Source organism: Oxyura jamaicensis, chromosome 6 (genome assembly GCF_011077185.1).
Source record: "Oxyura jamaicensis isolate SHBP4307 breed ruddy duck chromosome 6, BPBGC_Ojam_1.0, whole genome shotgun sequence".
Lineage (NCBI taxonomy): Eukaryota > Metazoa > Chordata > Aves > Anseriformes > Anatidae > Oxyura > Oxyura jamaicensis.
This window is the reverse complement of record NC_048898.1, coordinates 11,286,136-11,302,379: the sequence shown is the minus strand read 5'-3', so window position 1 is coordinate 11,302,379 and position 16,244 is coordinate 11,286,136. Positions and strand designations below refer to the sequence as shown.

The window sequence follows — 16,244 nt, the reverse complement described above, 5'->3', positions numbered from 1 at the left end:
CCATTTTCCAACTTTAAGGCTCAATAACGCTCATTTCCTAAGAGGAGGATTGTTGTGTCTGATGAACTCCGCAGGGAAAGCCTTATTCCTCAAGTAAAACTGATTTACTTCTCAGTGAAGTCTACGGTCACATATTCACAGTTATTCTGAAAGCAAGCATTTATATTGTATTGCTTCGTGTTTCATTTGTACACAATTTCTAAGTCCTGTAAATATAATCTATTATCCACAGGCTGTATTTGCAGCCTTTTTTGAAGGAGGTGATTTTAAGGTAATGTAAAAACACTTGCAAAATGCTTAGAGATTCAGCTTTCATAGCAATGCACTCATTAACAAAAAAGGGAGCAACCAAAATTGTACGACAAAGTATACCTATTCCTGAAGAATGATCTCCTATTGAACATTAATGCTTCTGGTGTAGCTAGCCACTTGTGTTCTTAGTCGTCTTATAGGGTTCCTTTTCTCTCCTGCAGGAAGATCCGAAGTGGGAATTCCCTCGGAAGAACTTGGTTCTTGGTAAAACTCTTGGAGAGGGAGAATTTGGAAAGGTTGTCAAGGCAACAGCTTTCAGACTCAAGGGAAGAGCTGGCTATACTACTGTGGCAGTGAAAATGCTAAAAGGTACCATCTGTGTCTGAAATGTTTGGAAAACTATTTGTTGTAACCTCTGCATGGATTTGAAAAGGGGCTAACATGAAAGTAAAATGTCAGCTGTGAACAACCAGTACCACAGCCTTCATTTCTTCCAGAAGCAGTCTGTTATATTCTGACAGATTTCTGACTTTAGCTGCTAGCATCATGTTGATACAAACAAGCGACTTCCACAAGTGGTTCTGATTCATGATGTGCAAGAATCCTCTGTCTTAACAGGGCAAATACATTTAATTTTGGTTGGCATTGATGGAAATATTGCAAAGGCATGTTAAAGCTTTCTGATGCTCCCCTCCCCTCCCCTCCCCTCCTTCCCTGCAGTTTTCTTTGGCAGAGCTTTTAAAATAAATCATGTTATAATCACGGCAAGAGACAGAATAGGCCTATTAAGTTACTTTTCTGATTGAGAATTCCATCTACTTTTGTACTTTCTGATCTACTTTTTAATTACCAGGAGTTCTGCCAAACTGGCTTGAAGAGCCTAATGTTTTCTCCTAGTGTCTTCAGTTCTTCCTAAGACTTTAAAAATAGGGAAAAAATGGATTCCTAGGTTATGTTATGATAATATGAGACCTTGAGCTCTTGTCCCTGTCTCTGTTTGGTTTTAAGCCCCATTTATACTTGTTTCTTTCCCATACAGAAAAATAAATGATATTGAAAGAAAAAGATGATTTTTTTTTTGTTTGGTTAGTTGTTTTTTGGTCTCTGAGGTAGAAGTTCTCCAGTATTAGTGTACATTTCAGGTGGAGGCTGAATCCATGGCTAGTAATCCATAGATTTTGCCACCTTTACTGTTAATATGAATGTAGATTTTACATGTCTAATGTCTGGGCCTGATGACTTCTCTAGATATGCAGTGGTGGTGAAGGAGGTCAGTTATTCACACAACTGTATCCTTTTCTGTTGTTTTGTGTCCTACATGCATCCATAAGTGCATGTAGTCCCTACGTATCAGGCACCTAGCAAAGTAGAAGATGAAGATGGGAAACAAGAACCTTCAGAAAGGCTTACAGACACAAGAAGATTCCTTTAGCTGGGCAGCTAGCTTTATCTGAATGACCTCAACTATTTGCTGTTGCTTATAATTAAAAACATATATATATATGGTTAAAGAGAAAAAAATCTATCTTCTGCTGCTTTAGAGCAAAGATGCTTTATATTCCATTATTTTACCAAAAGAGTAAATGGTTTACGAAGTGCATGCCCGCATTGCAAGAGGTTCAGTGGAGATTGGTCATATGGAAAAAAAATTAGAACTAAGTCTTTTCAGAGGCGGAGACTAGTCAAGTCTTGCAATGTTCAAGTAACAACCTGTATATCATTGTCATGATCGTTATTTTATATTTATTTGTGCACTTAGTATTACTGATTTTCTAGCACGTTGTCATCAACAACGTGTGACTGAGTTGAGATTCCAAGACACAGTGGTAAAAATGTTGCTTTTACTTGCAGGTGATTTAACATTCAGCTTTCCCTAGCTATTACCAAGTACAGAATTGACAGTAGGAAGGAGTAACCCTTTATTTTAAGCACCTTATTTTAATAAATTGGTCTGTCATTTACAGTAATACTTGGGGCTCTAATGAATCCCTTTGTAATGTAAATTACATTGCACATAGTCACCTGAAATTACATTTTCCAACTTGATTGTGGAGAACATTTGTCATTACTGGAAATATTTATCCATTACTGTTTTATCTTTACTGTTAACGCATGACAAATATAAGAAATATTGCTTTAGTCCAAAGTGGTCTATAAAATGCTGCCAGGGATAAAAGACAGTTATTTTGGATCAAGCCAACACCGACCATCCTATCCTTGTTACATATAGTAGAACCAGATTTATACTCAGATGCAAAGGGTTACTTACCCTAGCATTAGGGACTCTAGGTTGCCTGATCTTAAGCCAGTAAATTAGCACAGAAAGCCTCCTGTTTATTTCATAAAAGATACCTCCTTCCTGGCATCTCTTCCTAACCGTGTAGTTTGGCACAACCTGTGATTAAGAACATAACGAGGTAGGACTTCTCCTACTTCGTCAATTAGGTGCACTGTTCTGGGAGGGAACAAGGAGAGGTAAGTAATTAGCTGAGCCAAAATAGTCTTGGAGCTGTGGATGGAGGTTTAAGGAACAGAGGGATAATTTTTTCAGTCCTTTTCTAGCACTTTACTCGTATGGATCCTGCATGATACGAAAGCCCTCAGAATAAAATTGAAGTGGGCAATGCCAGCAAACAAGTAAATAGATATCATTCACTGTTTGCTAAAAAAAAAAAAGGGGGCATAAAGCTTCAGAGCTAATAATGTCCATTTGTCAACTATAGAAGGTGATTTTTCAATAATACTGACGAGCAGGGGCCCCAGGGAACTTATCTTCTTGCACATACTATACAGTCCCAGAGCTAGAAAAATAATTTTTTCACAGGCACAATGTTCATATTGTTTGGTTTTGGTTTAGGTAAATTAATGTTTTTTGTACCCCTTACAAGTAGTGAGTGACCATCTAATATTGCACTTCCTGTGAGGCAGAAGACTCAAGTCTGTGTATAGGTTCTCTGTAAGATAATATAAGCCAACGATATATAGCAGACCAATACCAACATACAGTAGAACAGAATCAAATATTATTGTAACCAGGGCAAGCTATGAGCACACACATTTTAAATGGATGTGTAAATGTATCCTTTTGGTGCTTACTACCTTCACAGAAAAGCAAACAGTATGGTAACAAAAATCAGAAAGTGAGTTGTTCTTTTTTTAAATTAACTTAAAGTAAGGGCCAATGCATAACTGTAAGCTGCCCGGTAATAATACTATATAGGAACAATACAGGAAGATTCTCTGTGTCAAGGACATTAAGGATGAGGCACACAAAGGTTTGGCTCTGACCTGTGGTTTCTTAATAAGTAAGATCTCCTTCAAACCCCAGTGTGTTCAAAGAGGAAGATTGTAAGATGAATTCGGCAAAAACAAAATACTTGAAAGACTAAGGAAATCTCTGGGGGCTACATAATGTCATACTACTGTCACTGACATCAGCAAAGACTGTAGATATGTCTCCCAGTAAAATCAATCTGACCTGTACATTTAGCTTCTGAACTCTAAATCTGCATGTGTGCTACAACGGTAAGCCAGTAGATAAATGGATTTTCACTCCATTGGAAAACTTATTTTGGAGAAAGAGGATTAAATCGTAGGGAGGTAACTGAGCAAGTTTGTTTTTTGCTTGCTCAGCAAAAAAAAAAAAAAAAAAAAAAGAAAAGAAAAAAAGGGGGGCTTTCACATGCTTCTTAGTTTGCTTTGATTCACCCTAGAAATAGCTTTAGAACACGGGAAAAGATCTGTCATAATTTCATGGCATCTGCAAGACACTGAAGACTCTTGTTTCTGATTGCTGGCTGACCTGCTCTTTGTGTAGCCCTTTGTATCAGGGCAGGGGGGTCATGATGGCAGCTCACCCAGCCAGAACAGCAGCTGTCTCATTTGCCTGGTTCTGATATGAGTGACTGCAGGACAGTGGACATTTCTCTCCTGTGGGAAAGAGTTTTCTAAGTTCTTGCAAATTCCATGATAAATGATGCATCTCAAAATTCAGATGATATGAAGAGAACTTTCAGATAATGCTTTCCTAACCGCAACTGTTTTTGGACACCTGCAGAAAATGCTTCCCAGAGCGAGCTGCGAGATCTGCTGTCAGAGTTTAACCTTTTGAAACAGGTGAACCATCCTCATGTCATCAAACTTCATGGAGCCTGCAGTCAAGATGGTAAATATTAGAAACTCATTATTAAGATGAAAACTTCAAAAAAAGGACATAAACAGCAGTTCATTGTTGGGTTTGGACTACTGATTAAAAACATTGAACACCTTTTAAATATGCTCCTGACTGAAAAAATAAGGGCATATGAGACAAGCAACTTCGAAGGGAAGAGGAAATGCAAATTCAGGGTAACATTCTTCCCAAGAGTATTTTCTATACTCATTTTGATTCTGAAACTATTTGGAAACTAATCATTCTACTACAAGTTGTCTCCTAACAGTATGTATTTTCCTATTACTATTGCTCAGTAAAACTTTTAGATATGGACTGTAATTAAAGTTTAATGGAGCTTTCATTATTCTTACTATTATTCATACTATAACAGTGCTTTGAGGCCTGAGTCAGGGAGTGAGGTGTTAGGTTTTTTTTGTTTTGTTTTGTTTGTTTTTGTTTTGTTTTGTTTTTAACAACTACAATTCCCTTTGTTAAAGTAGAGCTTGATGGTTAGATTGACATGCGGTTTTCCTGTTCTGTCACAAAACTATTGTCTCTCTCTTACTGTGATATTTGTTAAAAGCCACAGTCATTGAAAGGTAAATTTTAAGGGGGAAGAAATTTTCAGATCTATGTATTAAAACTTCCAGTGGAGCAAATTTTCACTGCTGTGCATAGGAATCAGTTTGGATAATTTCTGTTCATGTTAAAACGGGTATGCATGGCAACATCCTCTTCCTTTTGTGTCTCTAATTGTGGTCCTTCTCCCTTAAAGAGTTTGTGATTTTTGCAGCCTAAAATTACAGTATGTATGTGGCAACCTTGCGCTAAGGCCTGCCTTCTTTGCTCACCCAGTTCTGTTGCAGATGGCACTATTAGTTGTAGACAGAGAATATAATTCAGGATTGAGTCATCTCTGAGTTTTAGTAAGGTAATGAACCAGCGGGGCGGGATTTTTTTTTTTTTTTCTTTTCAGTACAATGTATCTTTTCATCCCTAAGGAAGTGAACTGTTTCTGAGTCACAGGCTTTTAATAAATATCAAGCTAATTCATTGGTGTATGGGGTGGGAGGGTTTTGATAGAGCAGACAAATGTATTTAGCATTAACACACTGAGTGGATATTATTCATGTGGGTAACAGGGAGGAGAAGCTAATGGATTGAAATGTCAGAATGTTTTTAAGTGCTCTGAAAAGGCACCTTAAATACAACGCTGGAATTAGCAGGTGATTTGTGAGCTCAGTATCATGCACTACAGAAAAGAGTTTTGGGTTTGGGTTGCTGTTTTTAAAGCTTCTCTAACTTAGGCTGTTCCACAGGTCTGATTTTTAAGAAGGTTGTATTTTTTCAATCTCAAATTATCCAGGTGAGGGAGTAGGCTAGAGCCTGAATTTAGCTTTGATTTAGGCTGAAACTCACTTGCTTTGCATAAAGGATATAAGCTAGAAAAAAAATCTGTGGCTGACTCAGTGCCTTTTATGTGAAGAACAAGGGTTTCTGGAGCCACTATTAAAAACAACATGCTGATTAGAAGAGACTGTTTTGAAAAAAGTCAAAAATGGTTATCTATTAATTGCAAGCTTATCGATGTGTGTGTTTCTTTCAGGCCCTCTGTATTTAATTGTGGAATACGCTAAATATGGCTCCTTGCGCAGTTTTCTCAGGGAAAGTCGAAAAGTGGGACCAAGCTATGTGGGTAGTGATGGTAACAGAAATTCAAGTTATTTGGATAACCCTGATGAGAGAGCCTTAACAATGGGAGATCTGATATCATTTGCATGGCAGATATCACGAGGAATGCAGTACCTCGCGGAAATGAAGGTAGAGCATGTAATAGTGATCTGAGCATGTCCTTGTGACATATGGACATGTAGCAGTCTGTTCCTCCACAAGAAGCATAAACACTATTGTTGGTTTCTTTCAAAAGCTTGTTCATCGTGATTTAGCAGCCAGAAATGTACTGGTGGCAGAAGGGCGCAAAATGAAGATTTCTGATTTTGGCCTATCCCGTGATGTTTATGAAGAAGATTCATATGTCAAGAGGAGCAAGGTAGAGTGAATGTTAAAAAGAGTTGTGAGAATTATTGCCTAATCAAGAGAGAGGATTTATACTGCAGGACCTAAGCACAGAAGAAAAAGATAATAGCTAATTTTATGAATAATGACAACAATTAACTATGAATAATGCTCTTAAATTTAAAAGAACTACAAATGAAGATAAAACAAGATGATAAGCTTAACTAGAAGGACAGTAATATATGTAAAAATTATCATATTTAAGTCCCTATTAGTTCCTCTCTTCATTCTCCTCATTTGTAAATATACCTGTATTTTTTAAACTTACAATTTTATGAAAATATTTGTGTAAATATTGTGAATTTTAAGTTTAGCTTTCTGTTTGTTTGTTTTTAGGCCAGTAGTGCTGTTTGTATGAATGTTCTAAAAGGTAAAATAAGTTGGAAAGAAAAAGACTTTTTGGAAGACATGATCATACATAAAAAGGGCTTTGCCATATGCATTAGCTGTCTTACAATGCATGTGTTTTATATACCAGTTGCTTGGTGTTTTAGGAATGATGCATTTACATAAATGCAGTTCCATTTTATTTGGTGGGGTGTTGGTGTACTGAATGGGTATTTTCTCTTTACTTCAGAGACACTTGTCACCAATCACCATAGAGTTTAACAGAACTTCTGTCTTCTTGCATAGGGAAAAGGGGAAAAGATGAGCAATTGAGAGCAAGGAAAAAGGATATGTTTAAAACCTGCTGGAACAGTTGTTACATAAACATATATGAATTTCATGAGAATAATGAGAATGTATGACATATTAATGCCAGTGATATTGTTAAGGTTATGAAACATTTAGGAAATTTTTGAAAGCCGAGTTTTTCACGGAAATGTCTCAGATTTCATCAGTGAATCCCTACCAAAAGAAAGTAGCAACTCACAGACTCAATTTAGTACCCTATAACTGATTATGATTGTCCAGCTATGGTTCTGAAACCAAAGGTTTCTTCTTTAATCATTATTTCCCATCATTTTTGCATTTGTCCATTTCCTAAAAGCAGTGGAGTATTTTCTGTTAGAAGAAAAACATCCATGCTTGAAAAACATGTTTTTGGATGAAACTTTTTTTAGAGGAGAGTTGAGTCAGGCTTAAGCTGATAACAATGTGGGGAAAAACAAAAAGTAGTATTGTACTTAATTAGATTACTGAAGTGTTTGGAAGGAAAGAAAGGAACATGAAATTCAGTGATTTAAAAAAAAATCTTACAATTATTCTCTTCACTTTTTCCTATTAAATGCTAAATCATTCAGTCCATTGGAAAATATTAGAATATGAATAGAGTATTGGTTACTGGAAAAAACGTTGTTTTTCCACTTGGAAGCTTAATTTTTTTTTTTTTCCCTCCTAGGGTCGGATACCTGTCAAATGGATGGCCATAGAATCCCTATTTGATCATATCTATACAACACAAAGTGATGTGTAAGTTTAAATTCTGTCTTTCTTTACACTTTATGCATTTGTTCAAGGTGATAGGGGAGAAAATAAAATAGTCTACATAGTAGTCAAAGCTGTTACGCTTAGACAGAAATGTAAAGAACAAAACCTGGATGGCACAATTTGCTGGCAGTAAAATCTGAGTTTTTTGCTATTGAATTAAATCTGAGGGAAAAATTTTGAGAGGTATTTAGGTACATAATTCCTGTTGAAATCAACAAGGGTTGGATCTGTAAATGTGAGATGATTGCCTTTGAAGATCTAGACAAAAATCATTAACCTTTGCTAATGATAATGATTGTACCCAAAGTGCCCGGTTCTCGTTCATCACTTGTCCATAACACCTGCCAGCACATACAGGATGAAGTGGGAAGACAGGAGTGATGTTATGTCTGACTTCACTCCTATTGCAATCAATGACATAATTCCAATTAATTTTAATGACAGCCAGCTCACACCTTAGGGGAACAGTCTGGTTCCAGTGCCAAGATGCAAGCTTGTCTGCAGCAATAGGGAAACCAAGTTTCTGAATATGTTCTTCTACCTCACCTGTGATTAGTAGGTTGCAAAACTACCACAGCAGAGCTGTTTTTCACTGCCTGACAAGGAAGAAGCCCAGCAGAAGAGTGTTTCTGTACAGTTAACTCAGGAACACATACTTTCACATTCCTTTCTCTCTGGGATGAATAGTGGTTGTGACTAGTCGCCAGGCAGACACTGTAAAGCCAAGTATTATTTATTTAAGCCAAACACCTCTAAGGGGTTGCAAAAGGAGCAGTACTTATGCCTGATCTTCTGCCAGGTGGCATTTTGGATACCTTCCAAACACCCCTTAAAAGAGAATCTGACTAAAGCAATATTTTCATTAAACTCAAATGGCGTAAAACATACTGATCTCAAGGGCATTTCACTTCAGGACGTTTCGATATTTACTTTTAAAAATAATTTTATTCTGTTTTTACTCTTCTCTCTGCAGGTCAGAACAGTGTTAGTGAAATGAATTATTTTGCTTGAATTTGAAATGGCCTATAAAATGAATTAGCAAAATACTTTCATTTTTTTGTTTCATTGGGAGTAAGAAAAAAGTAGGTGCAATTCTCAGGAGAACATCAATTTTACGAAGACCTGTCTATACAGGTCTTTCTGGATTTCTTTTTTTCCTCCTCAGAGTATCAATTGTGCTGACCTGCTTCTTTACAGTGACCTTTCCCAGACAATTAAAAAAATCTTTTGAAAAATTCCAAGCATACATTAATTTATTTTTTCCTTTTTCTGCAATTTGCATTGTGGTTTAGGGCCAGAAAGAGATTCTGTTGCCATGTAACTGCCTCTTTGTGGACTGTTGACTGATCTCCTGGATCCACTGCCATTGATAGATTCATAGAATCACAGAATTGTTTGGGTTGGAACAGACCTTAAAGTTTGTCCAGTTCCTACCCCCCTGCCATGGGCAGGGACACCTCCCACCAGACCAGGTTATTCAAAGCCCCATCAAACCTGGCCTTGAACACTTCTGGGGATGGGACATCCACAGCTTCTCTGGGCAGCCTGTTCCAGTGCCTCACCACCCAAACCTCCCTGTTTGTTTTCCTGATGGGCTGTGATTAAGCTCAGGAGCACCTCTCTCATGCACGTGACACAACAGTTCTGCAGATGATGCCCACCTGGTCTCAAACAGGCTAGCTCAGAGCCCAGGGTAGCCTAGTGATGCTGCGTAACTGGACAACTTCCCAGATCTTCCCAGATATTACCTCTGTGCACTGCTATGCAGATTTAGCTGCTTTCTTGGAGATGTGCTGAGTATTCTTAACAGAGCGTGCATTGTGCTTTGTAATTCCTCTTCAGTACAACCGCACCAAAGGTCTGCATAGCCACCGTACTTACGCACAGCCTTGACTCACTGGTGAGGTCACCTTCATTATTCATGTCAGTAATCTAAAACTATTTTATAGTAGCACCTAAATTAGCAAATCCCCTACTGTGAAAGACACAGAACTGCAAAGAAAATCATCTCCAGTACAAGGTTCCATGACTGCCGTTCCAACAGCATAGCAAACTGATAAATGAATTACTTCTTTGCAGCACTGGTTTTAGTTGTAGATAATCACACTCAATGCAACGATTATTTTATAATATTCTTTATTCTTAGTGGTGAAGCAATAATATTTGAAGTGAACATATGTTAATAAATTCAACAGCAATTCCAGTAAGCTATTTTTTCTCATACTCTGTATTTGTTTTCCAGCTTTTTCCTTTTAAAGTCTTTCTATGTAGTTAGTGGTTAGCAGTGCTTAATAGCAGTACCACTTGCCAGCATTCACAAAATCCCTTATTGATTCAGAGGTTGGTGACATCAGCGGAAAGCTAGCTTACTGTCTTCCTGTTCACATTATTATTATTATTTTTTTCTTTTTCTGATCACATTTTTATTCATTGACACACAGCGCAGCGGGAAAATTTTCATATCACATTTCTCCTCCCATACCGCTCAATTTGTATAACAATTTAAAAACACTGCAGCATTCTACAGCATTCTGTTCTAGTGTGCCCATTTACAAAAAACAACATGAGCTAATTAAGAAATTACTTGTGTGATCCCTCCTTCCACATTCTGAAAAATTCCTCTTAAGTAGAAGAGATAGATTTTAAAAATAAAACCTGCCATGCTACAGAGTTTATTTGAATTAATCATGGACAGTATTACAACCTGATGCTAGAGCATAATTGACTTGAAAAAGGGTATGAAGTGGTATATTAATAAAGTATATTAAAATGTTATAAATATTCATTAGCTTTCAAGAATGTGCAGAGTGATTAAAAATTAATTCAATGAATGGCATCAAGGAGAATAGCTGCTGCATAACTATTTAGGATTGTGCGAAACTAGTAGTTCGAATTCTCTGCCTGTTTTTGCTGTACATTTTGGGTTGCCATTTTTCTTCAAAATGTGAGCAGTACAGTTGGACGGTAGTCCTCTCACAAAGAGGTGAGTTCTGCTCCTAAAATTTTGAGATGGAATTTTCAAAGGGAATTAGATGTTTCCCTTGTTTTTCCATTAAATGTGTAACCTTTCCCCAAATTTTTTTGAAAGTGCAATTTTCAGAGAAACTACCCAATGAGAGTACAAAAGGTAACGGTTGTCATAAATTGTATCTAATTTTGCTTCCAGAGTATCCCCTTTGAGTGAAACAGTGTTGGCTGGCTTCCTTCATTTTGAACATCTAAATTTTGGCAAGTTCTCCCAGTCGAGCAGATTTCCAGTAATTTGAAGCTTCTTTGTGTCTAGAATAAGGCTTCCACTAAGGGAAGAAAAAATACTTTTGCCCCTTTTCTCATAGTTTGCCCTCCAAGATGGACTAACTTAATCTAAGTATTTCCAACCCACTGAAAATTTCAGTGAGTTCATCAATAAAATTAGTTCAAAAAGTCATTCTTTTTTCTGTTCATTTTGGAAAACAGCTTCTGTTTTTCTGTTCTATGTTAAACTACGTTTTAGTCATTTGTTATTTCCACAATAGATTATTTCCTCTTCTTTCATTATCTCCAAGTAGTAAATTAAGTCCTGAATAAGTGAATGGGCCAAACATAGCAGCTGACATCAAAGGTGTTGCTTGTTGTGACTGAAATAAACTCATTACATGTATAAAAAATAAAAATAAAAAAATCTCACAGTGAAGACAGCATACTGTCTTCAGTTTGGTAAGTGGTTAAGCCAGCTTCTGTAAATTTAGACAATAATGTCTGATTAGGACCGTAAGTGCTAATTAGGGGATAGCCAATGGAAAAAGCATCTCCAGGAGCACTACACAGAACAAGAACCAGCCTTTGAGCTGGGACACCATGTGGAGGGAGGACTTTCTGCTGAAGATGGGACTTCCCAGGACACAGCTTTTGTCAATGGATAAAAGAGGGGCAACCCTTATTTCTACTTTCTTGGTTCCTAATCTTTGTAATGAATGGTATTGGAGAACAACAATGGCCCTATGTGGCCCTTCTGGCTCAGCAACATCTTGAATTTGGTTGGTTTCTTAAAACACCAGAAAGAGATCTGTTGGGTGAAAGCTACACCAAACCTACTGCTGTGTATAAAAGCTCATTGTCTCTTTTTCAGGTGGTCATTTGGAGTTCTGCTGTGGGAGATTGTAACTTTGGGAGGCAATCCTTACCCAGGTATTGCTCCTGAAAGACTCTTTAACCTCCTAAAAACAGGCTATCGAATGGAGAGACCAGAAAACTGCAGTGAAGAAATGTAAGTACCTCTTGATTTGATTAGATTGATTAAAAATCTCTTAAATTTAAATATATATATATATATATATATAAAGGTTTGAATAAATACCACAAATATTCTTCTGTATATCTTTGAAGTATAATCAAAATATGGAGTACTCAAAAGAATATAATGAAATTAATGAACAGTAAAACACATGAAAGGAATTACCAACTCAATGTTTGCAGCTACATCCCAAATATCTGTGGCCTATTGAGTAACACTTGCCAATCAATGAAATCAGTTTCAATATTCAAAACTTTTGAATATTGAATATTGAGGTAAGGAGGAGATTTTCATAAATCAGTGCTAGCTAAAATATTCGGGAAAACATTTGAGTACTTCTCAGCAAATAACAAAAACATTCCATCCACAGTTCTGGTATTAATTGTCTGAATGTCCTGGCATTACGTGGGAGAAAAGGTATCCTGACCTGGAAGTCTTTACATAATTTTTCTGTGACTTGATAAGCCCATTACAATATTGTTTGGAGATAATTCACATTTTATTGGTTGGTTTATTAAAATTCTCTGTGTAATATACCTCCTCTTGCTGGTTCTTCACGTAGCACTTGGAGATGAGACATGATTTTATGTTCAGCCTGCAAATCTGGTCATGGTCTGTTTTTTTGTTTATTTGTTTTTTTTTTGTTTGTTTTAAGAAAGTTACCAGCCTATAATCATTATGGTGTCTACCTTGACTGATTTTTAATATGAAGGATGTTTTGGCCACGTGAAGAAGAAAATACAATAAAAATAATATAACTATCTTTTTTTAATACTGCATATGGAGAAAAACATTAAGAACTTCTCAACCTAGAACAGAGTAGAAGTTTACAAATTTCACTGGTAAATATCCTCCAGGAAATAATCTAATTTTTTTGTTTGTTCCATCTCAGAAGGGAATAAGACGTTATGCCTCCAACGTATGTTACTGTTGATGCTCCTTATGTTAGGCGAGCTTGACCATGTCTAAGTTTCTATTCAAGCCATATCATGGTTTTCTGACTAGTTTAGATTTTTTTGTTTGTTTGTTTCCTTAGAATATTTTACTGACAGTCTTTGTGAGCCCACTTTGGGGACCATTTTCTTCAATTGTATTCTCTACCTCATACAGTCAAGTAAAAAAGAAATCATGGATGAGGCAGAAAATGGTGTTCTTCAAGACCTTTCTGTAGCTCTTGCAGTCAACTGTTTCCTTGGTTAGAGCAGTTTTGTGATGATGTAGATCTGTTAGTCTTGAAAATACTTGAGCTAGAAAAATAACAAGAATGGCACACTGGGTTGGAGAGGTACGCGTCCAGAACTTAGCATCTGTCCAATAGTTAGTTGACTGTAAAACTAATTGTGTTCCCTTTTAACTTGCCTTCTATAGAGTTTGGTGTGGAAATAAAGGCATAATAATAATAATTTTTAAAAAAGCAATCAAAGAACATCAGTTTGTACAAGTTGTCTCCTCAAGACTTCACTTCAAAGCAAAGTTGACAGAAACTTTTCAGTATTTAAATAAATGAAGATGGTAAACATTTGAGGGGGATGTTTCTGCAAGAACAGTAAGGATAATTTGCAGTCTCTTGTGTACAGCAAAGCTAATCTTCTCTCCACAGCTGTGCATAAGCAGCAAAGTTCAACTCTGACATAACAGCAGTTTTCCAAGTTGTGAGATGCACATCAGTGATGATACACAAAATTCTTTAAAATTGTTGGCAAATAATAATAAAAAAAATCACTTAGAAATCCGGTGTGCTGCCTACATATGAGGTGGGTCTTTGAGAAATAATGAAACCTCAGACTGAGTCCTACAAGGACAGCCAAGGGCATCATCATTTGAACTCATAAAGGCTCATGAAAATAAAAGCCCATTCTTGTGAATGTCAGTCATTAATTCAGGGGAATGTTTAACAGAAAACATGACAAAAAAAAAAAATTGTGTGTGGCCTTCAGGGTGTGGTTGAACTTGAGTATTATAAATTATTTGAGCAGCAGCTTGACCCACTTCTTACAAATACTTTTCTTCCAACTTGTGGGAATCACAGGTACAGCTTGATGTTGCGCTGTTGGAAGCAAGAACCAGATAAAAGACCAACATTTACTGAGATCAGCAAGGAACTAGAGAAAATGATGGTGAAGAGTAGGGTAAGTGTGAGCAAGTAAAACTCTGAGTTTTTTTTCTGATCATGAGAGTTTGAATATACAGAATTTATGATATTCTTTTTTTCTTTAAAAACCATCACTCTTCAAAAATTTTAAAGCATTTAATCAGTTTCTTCCAAATGCATCCCAATTTTAAAAAGCAGTATTACCTCATGTAGTGGCTTTGATTTCAAACCTGTGTAGAAGATGACTTATCCTTAGTTTCTCTAGCTTCCTTAATGAATAAACAAATTGCCGTAAAAGATTACACCTAAATTGCAGAGCTGGATGAATAACCTGGAGGAAAAAGCCTAGAACTAAAAGAATTCCATATTTCTGTGAATCTGATTTATTGATATGATGATAGCAACAGATAGATGAAAGCTGTATGATTCCACCATTCGGAGTTACTTTAAAACCTTTATAACCCTGTAGGGACTTTATTGGAAAAATGGATGTTGAGGTCTGAAAATAAGTCCAAGTTGCATATGTGTAGAAGATGCACATATATATATATATATATACACGCTTACCTGCATATACACACTTTTTTTTAAAAAATCTACTAGTTATGTGATAGATTTGGAGTGTAGGCCACAGATTTAAATGAGAAACGGAGTGAATGCACCGACTGTTAGGACAGTTGGGAACTTGATGGTGTTTACCTGGTGTACAAAGATGAGAAGATCCGAGTACCTTCTCCAAGCGTATATGTATGAGGCATACACACATTTCAGGCATAACAGAAACAGAAGGTCAAACAACTTAGCTGGCACAACCAACTTCTTGGTTGTCTTACTGATATGCAGAATTAAGTAAAGGAAGTATTAATATGTACATAGCATGTCTAGTGTGCTGGCAAATCGGTTACTTCCAAAGGAGCTTCAGAAAGGGAGAGCTTAGTCTGGTGCTAAAAGTACGGTCCAAAGACAAATACAGTGAGGTCTGTAGTTACTTGATTCAAATAAACCAGATGCATGTTTAGCCTTAATACCCAACCAGCCACACTGCTACGTACTTTAACCCAGCTTTTTGTGTGTTCACTTCTTAGGACTACTTAGATCTTGCGGCTTCCACCCCTTCTGATTCCTTACTTTATGATGATGGGCTCTCAGAAGAGGAGACACCTCTCGTGGACTGTAATAATGCTCCCCTCCCTCGAACCCTCCCTTCCACATGGATTGAAAACAAACTCTATGGTAGAATTTCACATGCATTTACTAGATTCTAGCAACACAAAAAATGATTTTTCTTCTGCACTGTTCTCAGACTCTGTAACCCCATTGCAGTGTTTCTTGTCTGAATGAAGCCAATCAAAATTTGCTTGGAAGCTTCTTTTGGGTTTTTCGTTTGTTTGTTTGTTTTTTCTTTTGGTAAATGTCAAAGTTTGCATCAAGAACATCCTTTAGTCATTTTGCAGCTGTGTTTAAAATAAACGCTTTCAAAAGGATGTGAAAATAAGTACAACGTCTAGATTATCATACAGTAAAATAAATTTTTAAAAAAGATCAGGGAAGTATTCTCAGGGGAAATAAGAAATGCTTATGAATATCTAATTCAACTATCCTGTTGGGGGGGGACTAGGAACACTTAAAGTATGTTAGAATCTGCACCTCTAATTTAAGCAATAGACTTTTTTTAATATTTTTTTTTTTGCCACAGCTAAATGATAGGACTCATTCCCAACATTTTTATTTTATCAAGATGGATTCCTAAATTTCAGCTGCTGTTAATGCATTCTGGATCTGTAAGCTGAGATGTCTATATAATGTGAATGAGATCAGACTATCATACACAGAAGGTAGAAATACTGTATATAAGTATTATATACAGACTAAATCGACATGTAAAACTCCTTTGGAAAGTGACTTAACAGGCATTTTGAAAGTATTCAGCTGTTTTCACGTCCTTTGATTTATTACAAAAATGTCAG

The 16,244-nt window shown here is 36.5% G+C and overlaps 1 protein-coding gene and 1 long non-coding RNA gene across 2 annotated transcripts in view; one reads left to right on the top strand and one right to left on the bottom strand.

The window, feature by feature from the left end:
- The window catches only part of RET (ret proto-oncogene), an 83,290-nt gene that overhangs the window by 64,371 nt on the left and 2,675 nt on the right, over window positions 1-16,244 (top strand). The window contains exons 12-19 of the mRNA XM_035329333.1: window positions 474-621; window positions 4,310-4,417; window positions 6,012-6,226; window positions 6,333-6,455; window positions 7,824-7,894; window positions 12,021-12,158; window positions 14,215-14,314; window positions 15,363-15,510. Of these exons, the coding sequence (XP_035185224.1) occupies window positions 474-621; window positions 4,310-4,417; window positions 6,012-6,226; window positions 6,333-6,455; window positions 7,824-7,894; window positions 12,021-12,158; window positions 14,215-14,314; window positions 15,363-15,510 (1,051 nt within the window). The remainder of the gene's footprint in view (window positions 1-473; window positions 622-4,309; window positions 4,418-6,011; window positions 6,227-6,332; window positions 6,456-7,823; window positions 7,895-12,020; window positions 12,159-14,214; window positions 14,315-15,362; window positions 15,511-16,244) is intronic.
- Window positions 7,977-14,749, bottom strand: LOC118168772. The gene is made up of 3 exons (XR_004751789.1): window positions 14,740-14,749; window positions 9,029-9,038; window positions 7,977-8,035 (listed from the first exon to the last, which is right to left on the bottom strand). It is a non-coding gene; the product is annotated as an uncharacterized LOC118168772 (long non-coding RNA).